A 14,510-nucleotide genomic window follows, 5' to 3' on the forward strand; every position below is an offset into this window, starting at 1 on the left:
CGTTCTCCACTTCCCGCCGATTTCTGGACATATTACGTGTTGAATGGCGGAAGAAACGTCGCGCTTTACCTCGACACCAGAGCGGAGTAATGAAAATATAAATTTAAGTAAATATTTCATTTCCCCGAGAGGGCAACGAACCCATAACTGTAGACTGTTGGAAATTTTAGAATCATCAATCATTCCTTCCTCTTTCATTAAATGATTTAGGTTCATGTTAAAATGATTAGAGTTGTTTTAAATTAAATCTAATTAGGCACGCGGGAGTACTAAAGTACGTGGTATTTAGGATGTAGCGGCGAATTTAATTATTTTTATAAGTATGTCTAGTTAAATTGATGGAGGAAACGGAAAAGATTTGATCCCGAGTAGGGGCTTAGTGCGGCGTTAAATTATGCCTATTGACACGTATCTAAATGATGACTTAAAATTTTAAAATGAATTATTTCCTAACTTTAATAGCATTATAACGACGTCACCGTAGCTCAGATGGAACGCACCTGTATCCAACACGGTGGTCGTAATTTTCCCAATCATCATTAATTTTTAGCTAATGTTCGTTCGTTTTGGTGTTGGTAAGATTGCGTAACCTAACGTCAACTACGTAACAAATTAGGTGCGGCGTTAAGTTCCTATTACATGTTATTAGTTGAATGGAGAAAATCAGTTTCTATTGTTTCCTTTTTAATTTCTTGACAATTGCCGATAACTGATTTATAAAAAAATATAAAAATAATAAAAATGTTGTATGAATTTAACCTATATGTACTAATAGTTATGCAAGTATCTTGCAATTTGGACACGGATATGTTAAAAACAAAAAAAATACTAAAAGGACGTACACTAAAAACGAACTTTTATAGCTTTTAACGTGACTTTTACTAATTCCTATAAATTTTATTTAATTGTGTTTATACCTACAAAGCTGAAATAACATGTTAAATAGCTGTAAACAACGCTTTAAATTTTACAATCAATGAATTTATAGTGCTAGGTCGAGCAATGGCAATAAATCCGATAATCATGTAAGTAGGTACCTAATACCTATAAATAGATTTTTTAGTTTCCTGCTTCTTGAAAATACTAGCTGTAATAAGAGTTTAGATTTTTTTCATGTACTACAGGGACGTACCGAAAGTTTATAAATGTAATTATTACATACATTAGACAATTTTAATTAAAAATAATCGATTCCAAGTAATGTACTGTAATGTCAACAATACATAGTTTCCGGTCGCGCATGTATGATAAGTATAAATTCAATCTTCAAAGAAACGAATATAATTAGAGTATTAGAAAAAAACGACCAGTGATGTTTACCGCTCTCAACTTTGAGATCGATCTGAGGAGCGATCTTGAGATGCTGTTTTCGTTCATAAATGAAAACGACATAAATTAAAAAGGACTATTAAAACGGTATCTCAAGATCAATCTCAGAGTTGAAAGCGGTATATAAATATGGACCTAAGAAACGAGAGACTGTTTTATAAAGTAGCTGTTATTAACGGCTTCACCCATCACGTCAGGTCAAAAAGAAGAGTAGATACGAAAAGAATTCGAACTAGTACATAATCCTTGAGCGTTTAAACAAATATTCTTGACGTGTTAAGTTATCAAAATGTTAGAAATATTATAAAGGCAAAGTTCAATTTAGCAATGTTGAAATATGAAAGAAAAACTTAGTTATTTTTTACACGCAGGTAGTAGGGTAGGCAGAGGGAACCTGGTAGAACCTACACTCCGTTTCCCACTTTCCGTTAACCGCGATAGTTAGACACTTAAAACTTCCTCACATGATAATGAAAAAATAAAATAAAATTAATATTTAAGAAGGGGTACCAGGGACCTACATCAAACTCGTGCGCGAGTCCGTCTCGCACTTGGTCTTTTTTCCTTATTTCTAGCTCATATAGGACATCAAACCTGTTTAAGAGTTACGGAGCAACTATATTGTATGGTTATCTTTATTATTTTTTCTAGACGCTAACTTTTATCTATCCTTATTTTAGGAATATACGAAAATTGTAAAGCAAAAAGTTTATAAATAAAAAATGGTTTACGATAAAACTTCAATGGCGAACGCATCACAACTCACAGCACACTGTTTTCATCATTCGGCGTATTTATTTGTTTTGCCGGCACCTATATACTTAGACGCGAAAACTATGTAGGCACTGGCAAAACTAATAAATCCGCCAAACATAAAGAAGTGTAGATTTAGACGACAACAAGTATTAAATACGATACTATATACATTTTTATCATATTTTTAATTATTTGAATTAGAATAGAATTCTTGTTTTTTAATGTAGTTTAAATATTAAATAGTATTTCATTATTTTAAATACATTTTAGTTATTTACTTTTATTATCGTACACTGCTTTTATCTTGACACCATTTTATATTCACACGTTTTTTTATTAATTAACGAAAATAACAAGTATTTCACAGATTATATTATGCACAGAGTGTAAACAATACTTGTTTTTTTTATAACTTTGCGCACGAGTTCACACAGCGCGCGTTTCGCACTAACTGATCTGTATTGTCTATGTACCTATAAATTTCGTGATGGCGAATTGTATAATAGTACAGACTACAATATGAGTTACTTTATAATTATTTTTCTTATATTTTATTTACCTTTGAAAATTTATAAGCCATTTGCATGTTTCTTTGTTAAAATACTCTCAAATTATACAGCAGATTAATTAAAATGCTATGATACGTATCTTAAAAAATAAAATAAAACTTGTAATTAGTTATAATAATATTATTATTTATTATATTATACCTACATTGATGCCTGTCGGCGAAGTGGCACACTCGTGTGAATATAAACGTGACAGGTCGTGGGTCCCACTCAAAACGAAATATTTAATATTTTCATTTCTTCGCTCTGTTGTGGTAGTAAAAGCGCAGCCTTGAGTTCCGCAACTCAACACGCAATACCTCCAGAATTCAGGGAAAAGTGGGGAGTCCAATGTCTTAGCACTACCTTGCTACATGCGGGATATAGCGTAACGGTGAAAAAACTAAATAATTAGTCTCTGAATGAACATTACACTGTGCTTTAAAATAAAAGTTGAATGCACTTTTATTTATGGTCACTAGAGCGTACTTGTAGTAAACGTGATTTGTGAACTTTGAGGCAGTAAAAATAAAGAAAAAACTTTATAACGAAGTATTATTACGAATGGATTGGATTATCAGCTTTACACAAATTATTATGGAGTTTTTGTCAAATTTAAACCTTGCATATGAGTCGTTGCAAACATATTATCAAAAAGTAAATGGGCAATTATACATATATTAAAATAATTAAATATAATAAATATAGATAACATGCACAATTGCACATATTATGTACCTACCTACAATATCACATTAAGGCCGTACTTATAAACCGCTCTCAAGTCTGAGGTCGGTCTTGAGATGCCGTTTACATTCATACATTATATATCTATGAATGAAAGCGGCATCTCATTATCGATCTCATACTTGAGAGCAATTTAAAAATACGGGCCTAAGTATATTTAGCTTCGTATAATTAAATTGAAATATACGAATAAATTATCTCAAACATAATTATATCAGCTTCACGCTGTATCCTGCACACAGCAGGGCAGGCAGAGGGAACCTAGTGTTGAGACACTCCGTTCCCCACTTTCTGCCGAATTCTGGAGGCATTGCGTGTTGAGTGGCAGAAATCAACGCCATTTGACTCACTCACCTTTTAATGAAAATAAAATCAATTGAATTCAACTAACATTGTTATTTAAAATTTAAATATAAACTAAGTAAATTTTTGTTAATAAAAGCATGAAAAGCAATTAAATTTTATTAACATAGATTAGAAGCATTATGTAACTATAGCCTGTAGGTGCGATACCAATAATGTTTAGCTTGGCGATTACATTTTTTTATTAGATGATATAAACGTAGGTAGTGTTAAGACACTTTCTAGTGTTAAGGAAGCAGGAAACGGAAGTGTTTTAACTTTAGAATTAATGTTTTTTTTGTTACAATTATTCATCAAATTTCTTATACCTAAGTCAAAACCAAGAAACAAGAGAAAAAAATTTTCAGACACTAAAAAAGTACCGTAGCGAGAGGAGGTAGCTTTTTGATTTATATGTACTTACATTATATTTATATTGAACTATAAAGTTGTCATTTTTCTGTAAAAAATACAATGCGATAACGGTAACCATTGCATTATATACACATTAAGGATAATTAGATGCAAATGAGGAAACACGATAGGTAATTAGGGACTATAACTTATAGGTACTCGTAAGTAGGTAAATCATATAATGACTCATGTCTTTTAAAGGAATGAGTTTCATTTAGTGGTTTATTATGGGGTTACCTAAGTGGTATTGGATTCATTACCCAACATGCGTATGACGAATTGCAAACTACTTACTTTAACTTTTGTAATTTTAATTATGACATGTTAGTTACTATATTACTGACATATTTGAGCTTATTAAACATAGAATAAAAAAATCAGTTTCACGCTGTATCTCGCACAGGGTAGGGTAGGCAGAGGGAACCTAATGTTAAGACACTCGGTTCCCCATTTTCTGCCGAATTCTGGAGGCATTGCGTGTTAAGTGGCAGAACTCAACACCGCGGACATCTGCTCGAGTGGGAATCGAACCTACAACTAGTCGGTTTTACAGTCACACTTTGTGCCGCTGCGCTACAACTGAGATCTATATATTATGGGGTTTAAAATAAATAAATTTTGTTTATAATAATTTATATTTGACAAATTGTATTTATAAATTCAGATCGTCTTTGAAAATGTCACCTCGACGACGCGTAAACATGCACATAATTTTTATAAAAAGCATTATATTTTTATTCGCTGAATTGCATGTCGAGCTGATTAATAATAAATGATAAATTAGGTCAATATATTAAATTAAATAATATAAGCTTTTTAATGATTTTACATATTATACTTACAGAAAAAAACGATTATTTTTTATATAAAGGTTATATTGTTTAATTTAATTTTATTGACCTAATTTACAATGTATCTAAGTGTAAAAATAAATAGTGGATTAAGTGCGTAATTTTCATATTATAAAATTAAAAATACTTAGAAAAATAATTATTATTTTATATGATATTCGTAAGCCCCAGTTTAGAATATCACGTAATAATTAAACTCTATTAGGCGCTCCCAAAAAAGTCCATTAGCGTTTAACTGGTGAGGAAGGGTACCAAATGGCTTTAAAAGTTTATTGTTATTTTTAACTGACTAAAAGTAACTAACAAAAAAGGAGGTTATCCATTGAAGAAGGTTAAATGCAGCCTATTTGTACTTTTCAATTGAATTGCAACTCTAGTCAATAGAATTAGTCAAATGATATCTCAATATTGAAAGGCTTAAAATCATTTGTTCAAAATACCTACTTGCTATGGTAGCCTCATTGGTTTCGAGAAGGTAGAGTGATTTAGTACGTTCATTTATCTCGGTTACTTGTTTGTCTTCCCCTGGATCGCACTTGTCATTGTTATAAATTACCTTTGACCTCTACTTCTAGAAAATTTACCCTATTTTCGAATTGAAATGAAAAATAAAAATCTTTTTTTTCATTGCCATAATAAGCCATTTGTATATCTATAATATTGTCATATAATAATATGACAATATTATAGATAATATATCTATACATAGGACTTCCTAGTCACATTGCTGGTTGTGAGAAAAAACTTACAATCAAAATTATAACGAAAATAAATATTAAGCACTTTGTAACTATAATTTTATTCTATCGTAATGAAGTAAATTAGAAGGTCGTCCCTGTGGTCAGACAGTTACATATGACACATGCCACACATGACACATCCTAAGAGCCCGAGGAAACTTACTTACTTTACTAAGTAGGTTAAATCAAAGCTATTTACGTGTTGCCTGTAACCTTTCTAAAGATTATATTAGATAGATAGATATACTTACTAACAGACACAAAGAATGTTTTAATTTCTAAGATTAGCGCGTTCTTTCCAATAAACACTTAAGCTTTTGAATATTATTAAATATATTAGAGAGATTTCGGTTGTGCAACATTAGTATTTAATTTGAGCAGGCGTCGATGTACACATTACGGTAAATACTACATACATGTTTAGTTATTCTAATTAAGTAAAACCGGTACTGGGTTCCTTTAACCACCAAAGCCTTTAAATAATTTAAAATTTCATCGTTTTTTAGATTAGGTTATAGAACCTTTAATTAAAATAGATTTATTAGAAATTGTACCAATACACACATAAAGAAATTTGATAAACGATTCATCTTTGATTAAAGACAAGTGGCGCAAAGGAACTCGAGGAAATGAAATATTTAACATTTTTATTTCTTCGCTCTGGTATCGAGGAATAGCGCGTTGAGTTCAGTCACTCAACACGCTATCCTTTAGAATTCACCAGAAAACAGGGAAAGGATTGCCTTAACGCTAGGTTCCTTTTGCCTAACTTGCTGTGTGTGGGATTCACCGTGTACAGCATGATTAAATAAAATATAAACTTAGTATACGTTAGTGTGAATTACATTTTAGTTGTGTTGTTGTATTCTAAATAGAAATTTGCATTCAAATAATACTGTTTAGATGCAAATATATCTCATTTACATCTTTTGGTGAGTTGTTAAGCTTTCCATTATAGATTTATTCAATTACATAGAAGTGTAATGAAATATTTATGGGGCGACATTTTATGCTGAATACTTCTTTTCGATAGCCCTACCGGTATATTTTGTACTATACTGGTTTGTTGACTAGAGATTGGAAAAATACGTTCTTCGCTTTCCGATTCAATCGAAACATCGTTTTTTATATGGCAGAACTCAACGCCGTGGTATGTCTTACAGGAGGCTATTACTATTATTCTTTCGAAAACAATATCCATAACTAGGAATTCAAAAAATATATATTGCGTGTACATTCCGGTACATTGATATGAAAGAAGAAAACGTAGAAGTTAAACTTACCGCTTCTTTGTCCTCTTGTGATTTTGGATACAGAGTGACGTTCAGCACTATTTCTCCCAAGTCCTGAGTAGGTTTGTTAGGATCTCTAAGGCATAGAACTAGATCTTGGGACCTGCCTAGTTCTAGAGCAGTGAGGTCTATGTGACAGGACCCCATGAAGTCATCTTGTAGGCCCCAGTCGTAGTCAAAAACCTGTGAAACATGTTTTTTTAAAGAAATATCCTTTCATAGCTTTAAAATATAGTTAATTTTTAAGATTATTTTTTAAGTAAAACTTTTAAGATTGTTTTAAAGTAAAAAGCTATGTATTAATATAGACCAACCGATTTTCTTACCTTATAAAGAGAAAAAAATATAACTAAAAAGATAATATTTAAAATTCCTATCGTGTACAGTCTTCATTGGAAAGTAACTTTGTAGCTTTTGTATTTTTTATAATCTACTCTTGACTTTGACTTCAATAATAGCGCAAAATTGTGTGGGTTTTTCTTTTTAGTTAGAAAATTCTTTTTACTATTAAATTAAAGCTTTAAGTTTTAATGTTGTCTTGATAGGTATATATTTTTTTTAACAACTACTATAGAAAAACTATAATCTTTTTGCCTATCTTGCTATATCTAAGATCAGTTATCTTAGATATAGCAAGATAGGCAAAAAGAAGCTTGAAGCTAAAAAATATTACAGTAGGAACAAATAATTAATCGTAACTTATTAAATTGTCTTTATAAAGTAAATTGAACTGAAAATTATTATAGCTGAAGTTGAATGCTATGAAATTAATTTACTGTAAACAAAGTTTTCCAATTATAACTTCAATCTCCATTCCGACGTACCTACATAGGTATATAAATTGGTTCTATTATAGTTTCTATATTAGAAATTAATAAATATTTTTTTTAACTTTACGTTATTTCCCGTATCTGGAATCTAGGCCGAGACATAGCATATTGAATGATGGAACTTAATGCCGCGCTATGTCCTTTAAATCGGGAAAATGAAAATAATAATTTCATCGAATAGCGATCGATCTTCATGTTTACAGTCGGACGCTGTCCTTCGTATCTTGAAATTTAATTTAAAATTAATTGCATTAGTTTAATTATAATGGAACGGCAATTTAAGATCTATCTCGAGATAATTGGAAAAAAGTAAAAGAACTTATCTCATTAGGACCCTACTCAATAGGCCTGTGCGATTCAGTGAGCGCTAGGTCAAGCGAAGTTTATATAACTTTCTTTCTGTTAATTAACGAATGAACTTATGTATTTGTACATTTATAAGTAACATTCAAAAATATTACTTTTGTGAGCCTACTTGTAATTTATTTATCAGTGTAAAATAAAAAAATATATTTATATATTTTTATCTACGTTTATTTATTTTTGAATACTCAATTCTCTCCTTATGTTAAATTATTACAAAAAAATCTATCAATGAATGTTAAAAACTCTGGCGATTTGTTAGAAAACAAAAAAGTATCTAGAAAAAAATAATATACTTTAATTATTTAGAGTTGGATATCAGAATTCAATAATGTAATAATATTTATACAAACAATAATTTTATTTACCTTCAATTGCACTGGCAGAAAGGGATCTTCAATAGGAACTGTAAAACATTCATCCCATACAGGGTTTAGATCACGGTACACTATCCTCGACTTGTGTAACAGTCTCCCACCAGCCTTGAACTTCACGTACGGATCGCTGGTGCCTGACAACAATCCTGGTTTTGGGACCCCACAAAATGCGCCATTAGACAACGTAAAAAGCAAAAATAATAGAAATAAAGCTTACAACTTCTAAGGTAGGGGTACTACTTACTACGAGATTTCGTTCTTGTCTAGCTTCATGTTTTCTTTTTATAGATTACTAGCGGCCCGCTCGCGGTTTCACCCGCGTGAACTATGTTATTATTAATTTCTGTCTCCATGACTACGTCCTAGTGACGTCTATGCAAAATTTGAGAGTCCTAACATTTGTAGTAAAGAAGTTTCATACAAACTTTCGACCCCAAAAACAACCCCTTAGAAGTCGAATATTGCAAATTCCCGTCTTAGCGAGCACCTACGTCCTATAAGTAACTCCTATGCAAAATTTCAGATTCCTAGCACATGTAGTTTCTGAGATTTCGTGATGAGTGAGTGACCTTTCGATTTTATATATATAGATACACATTTTTTTATTTAATAATAAAGAGTAAAATATAGAGTATAATGAATAATATGAAGTACGTTTACTAAACCCAAATAATATTAATAGTTTTCCGTTACATCTTAAGTTATAATATAAAAAAACTAAAGTACACTCAAACTACTGATTTAATATTAAAAAAAAAACAAAGTGCTCAAAAACAATATGCAAAATGTAAAATCTAAAGGATTTACTAAAAGCAAAAGCCTAAATAAATGCAATTAAAAGATAACAGTGCTAAATAAAATTAAAAATTATATATAATTATTTGTATGTGTATGTGTGTACATATAAGTAATACCTACGGTAGTTTCGTCTAGTCGTTTCTTTTATCGTTAAGTAATTCAAAAAACATGAATCATTATAGAAAATAGTTAGAGTGTTTTATAAAACTAAAATAAAATAATAAAAATTATTATTTATATTTTTAGCTTGTTTAACTAATACTAACTGAAGCTTCTTTCTTCTTGGGCAATGTCGATAATAACTCTAAGAATTAATTTAAAGTATTTTTACGTGCTTTTCTTCCTTAGATGTCACTTACATAACTATGCTGGTAAAGTTTGTACGTTGAAAGTGGTCCTCAAACTTGAACAGAGATAGTAAATTGTATTCTAAAAACTGTCGTAAACTGCAAGTTGTGTTATTGATGGTAGCGTCTCAGCATTTTGTGCACTTACGTAATAAGAAATTATTACGAAATTAACTTTACTTTATTAGTTAAGAAATAAACTTTACACAAATTTGTTTTTATTAAAATATTTTTTTATGTAATATAAAGTGTAATATATAACAACATTCACTTTCCAAATCGTTTTAAATAACTAACATAAATAAATAAAACTAAATATCTGCTTAGATAAAGTTTAGTTAGTTTTGTTGAATAATCAGAGTAAAAAAAAAAACAAATATTTTTTTCAAATACTCACTTACTGCTCTTAAAAGTACTGATTTTGGAGATATTTCTCAGTCAAGTATCTCATGATATTCCAACCCCATAACACTTGTTATATCCATAGCCAATAATAGCAATTTTAAATTATTAGATAAAGTGACGTGACTTTTTTAATTTAGCATTTCAGTGCCGGTGTAGCATTCGCCTACGTGGGTGTGGTGTGGAGTGTTCAAGTGGGTAATGTTAGTAGACTTACCATTTTTATCCATAGCTATAAGACTTTGACCTCTTTTTAAATGTATTCTCAGTTGGAAGAAGGAATATAGCCTTAATTGTTGCTCCCTTGATTTTTGTCCTTCGTCTGGTTCCTGAAAATAGATTTTTTTAAATATTATTAACAAAATAATTAAAATCAACACCAGCTTGACTGTGTATCCCGCATATAGCACGGTAGGCTGGTGGGAGGAGGGGGAGTGAGAATCAAACCCACAACCGTCACGTTTTTAGTTAAAGGCGACACGACAGCCTCCGTTGTTTACTATTTGGCGCTTTGCTTTAGTCATTCTACGATATAAACCTTTTATATATTAAAGCAAAAATAATCCACCTAATAAGATTTGAATATTAGAACGAAATCATCTCCGAATAGTCAGTCAAAATTGTGAAATATTTTTCAATATTTGCCAATGATCTCTTTTTTTTCTTTCTTTTTCGCATTCTGAAGTAAATACAATTTTAAAAAGGCACTCGGCGCTCGTTATACCTACTACTAACGCCTTCAGGAAATTAAACGCAATGCCGTCGACAGCACAAAGCGAATTTAGGTTGAATTATAAGATATTCAAACACTCAAATAATAAAAAATGAGGAAAAACATGAAGAAAATCTTAAAAAGGACGGCGACAGCCATTTGGTATTACATGAAAAGTTTGATTGATGGCAATATTTTTATTGCGTCGACATCTCAGAGGCCAGATGTTTTTGTAATGGCAATATTTTACTTGATAAATGTATGTATTAGATAAGGCGTAGAGCGTAGAGTTTCGCCACTCAACACGCAATGTCTCGAAAACTGGGCGAAAAAAGGGAACGGAATGTCGTTACACTAGCCTCCCTTTGCCTACCTCGTTATGCAAGAAAACTCATCAAACTATTAAAAATAGGAGCAGGTTTAATTTCGCTAACGTGTATTATTATATCGGTTTCGAAATATGCAAGAAATATTGCAATAATTTTGACATACTATACTATTTCACTTTGACCTCTTAGCTAAGTTTGCACATATATTTTTTTATTACCAGAAATAAGAAAAGAATATACCCTAAGGCTTAAATAGACCTCGTCTTGAATATAAGCAAATGATGAAGTTTAAATAAACCGCGGCGTCAAGTTCCGCCGCCTACGTACACGCCACTGAGTGGGTGGAAAGCAAAGAATATAATGATAAAATGTTGCGTTCAGTTTATATATACCCTTCAAGATAAATGTAAGGGAGTTTATAAATACTATATTTATACTTAATATTATATAAGAGGCCACGGTGGCGCAGTTTGGTTATGTCTGACTATAATCACGATAGTTGTGGGTTTGATCTCCACTCGGCATAAGTGCCATTAATTCCACAATACGTTTAATTCAGTGGAGAACGGTGTGTTTTGTCACTAGGCTTTCTTGTCTATCCTCTATTAAATGTGTAATAAAGCGTGAATTAAATAAAATTCATACAAATTTTAGATAAAAAAATATACGGAGTTTTCCGGCAGCATCCTATACCATATTTTAAAATATTATAAATATAAATAGTCTTTCAACTGAAGACCATAATTATTGCCCACAGTCTAACTCTTTTCCACTGCGCCACGATGCACTTTGCGAAATAAATTTAATATTAAATTTAAAATTGACTTTTCAAAAAGTTTGACAAGAAGTGCTCTTCTTTACAGTACAGCACCAATCTACAACATTAATGACAAACTAAAGTCGTTTAAACCTAACGATGTAACTTAAAGCTTCTTGCTACTTACTAGTTAGACATTTTGCATTCCACTAGTTTTATAAATTGAAATATAAATACTTAGTTAATTAAGAATTTATATATTAGCATAAGGTATTATGTATAAAATAAAAGTAAATAAATATAACGAAAACGATTTTTTTTTAAATAATTTTAACCAAATTATTCCTATATTATTATTATATACGATATTTTATTCTCGTACCGGATCTTCATAAAACTACGAAGCGCAATATAAAAGATATAAAAGTTAAGATCCATATACTTATCCGGTGGTATAAGTGGGTTCAATCCCCACTCAGGGTAATGAAATATTCTCATTGCCCTGTTTTTGGTAAGTCAAAGTATGGTATTAGGTTCGTGACGGGAGAAAGTTCAAGACAGAGTATATTGACATTAGGTTATCTTTGCTAATCTTGCAATATGCTGGATATTGCTGAAATAGTGGAAGTAACGAACGAACGAAGTACGAATTTTACATTTTCTAAATTTAAACTTTATAGGTGTGCCACTTTATAACTTTTGTAATATAAAACTTGTGTAGAAAACCTCATATATTTTAAAAGAAGGATAAATTTATATTTATATGGATGTGATATATTTGAATCAAAAATTTAAAAAATATAGTATAAATTCCTACAAAAACTGGAAAATATATAAAAATGTCTTATATTTAACAACAAATTTTGGCTGTTTTTGGTAAAACTATTTATCACTTACCTACAATCATAATAATTCAGACATTTTGTAACTACTCTACAATAAAATCATAATCGTGATAAGAATAACATATCATAAAATGTTTTCACATTTATTAAAGCTTTAGAGAGACAATTAAAGCTTCGCAGGGCTCAGATAAGAATGTACCTCTTAGTATTTACATACAAATGCTATTATAAATACTCTTTATGCTCGAGCGTCTATTGCAAAATATTATATTCGAGGCATCCTCCAATGTAATACGGTGGTAATATGTTGTTAGGTTGTTAGTATTCCTCCTGCCTTCTTCCTTATCGATTTTATCTTTGCTTCTCTATCAACGCCGTACTTGGAAATATTTTACACGATGGAAATTTATGTTGATGTCTTGATAGCTCTCTTATTGGTAGGTACTTTTATCATTTTAGATTAACGATTGATATATAAAAATGGTAGTAAATTGTGAAAAGGACTAATAATTATGTAACCGTGAAATCTATATAGGCTTGATCTTTTAAAATTACAAGCTTACAAGGTATAATTAAAATGATGAATGCTATTCAGTTCTACCAGAGAGTAAAAGATAGGGTAATATCTTATTATATTCTCTTCCTAATTATATTTTTATCTTTTTAAGATATTCACGATGTATCCCGCATATAGAAACCCTTCTATATCTTCCCGCATATAGACAGTGAAGGTAGTGTTAAGACACTCCGTTTCTTACTTTCCGCAGAATTATTCCAAGCATTGTATGTTGAGCGATGGAACTCAAGGCCAGGCTTTTGGTTCGGTGCGAAAGCAATGAAAACACCTGCGCCACGAGGGCCTAACTGGATAAATAAATATATAAGAAAAAATTAAAAGTAAAATAAAGAAATTTTAAATTAAGTACAGTAAAAGATATCTGTAATACAAAAAAAATCAATTACCAAAAGCAGGTCGGCGGGCGTTCGCAAGATGTGCGCCGGAGTGCCCGAAGTCGACGGCACTGGGTCGGTGGAGGCTTGCCGCGTCACCGATGAGTCTAAGACAATGATAATGAGAATTAACTTTAAACAATATTAAAGAATTATATTGTATTCTTAATAACTAATATTATATACTGACATTTTGTCAGTATACATAAACTTGTTGTTATAGCATAGCCAAATTATAGCAAATCTTTATACAAATTTTAGTCTATGTGTTATTCTGATGTTTTTAGTTCATTAGTTTTTTGGTGAAAATGTAACAAACATCCATTCATCCTCACAAACTTTTACATTTATAATATGAGTAGAATAGGATAGTAGCTTCTTAGTTAACTAACTAAAAGTGTGATGTATATGAAGGTGTGCTACATCTTAGGAAAGTTCATAGTAGAGCAAAAGTTTGGTTTCTATTGAATTCGTGGGCTGGATAATCTGTGATGTATTATTTATAGTATATATTTATAGTAGAAGGAAAGTTGTAGGTAATAAACTAATCTCCTTGCCTAATCTTTTATGTAAATAAATCTTACGAAAAATGGAATAACTTATTGTTTTTTATATCTAACACTACAAGTTTAAATTGAGGACAATCAAAAAACACGCTAAAACTTTATGCTTCTTTATTCTTATACTGAAATTGACCATGTAAAAGGTACAGTCAAGAAATTCTTTATACTTTATGGCTGGACTATTAAAGGCTTGGTCTAAGTTACTCATAGAATGTTA

The 14,510-nt window shown here is 30.8% G+C and overlaps 1 protein-coding gene across 12 annotated transcripts in view; it reads right to left on the reverse strand.

The window, feature by feature from the left end:
• Window positions 1–14,510, reverse strand: part of Mctp (multiple C2 domain and transmembrane region protein) — an 87,018-nt gene that overhangs the window by 18,375 nt on the left and 54,133 nt on the right. For 5 of the 12 annotated variants that reach the window (XM_085191704.1, XM_085191702.1, XM_085191701.1 and 2 more), the window contains exon 1: window positions 2,364–2,522. Coding sequence is in view for 4 of the 12 variants with exons in the window: in XM_085191696.1 (XP_085047822.1) it covers window positions 7,011–7,202; window positions 8,581–8,735; window positions 10,354–10,465; window positions 13,743–13,837 (554 nt within the window). In the remaining 8 variants the exon portion in view is untranslated. Of the gene's footprint in view, window positions 1–2,060; window positions 2,078–2,363; window positions 2,523–7,010; window positions 7,203–8,580; window positions 8,736–10,353; window positions 10,466–13,742; window positions 13,838–14,510 lie in introns of those variants that run through there. The other 7 variants (XM_085191696.1, XM_085191698.1, XM_085191699.1 and 4 more) reach the window with 5 other exon arrangements.

This window comes from Heliconius melpomene, chromosome 10 (genome assembly GCF_056956725.1).
Source record: "Heliconius melpomene rosina isolate 202511_hmr_F chromosome 10, ASM5695672v1, whole genome shotgun sequence".
NCBI lineage: Eukaryota > Metazoa > Arthropoda > Insecta > Lepidoptera > Nymphalidae > Heliconius > Heliconius melpomene.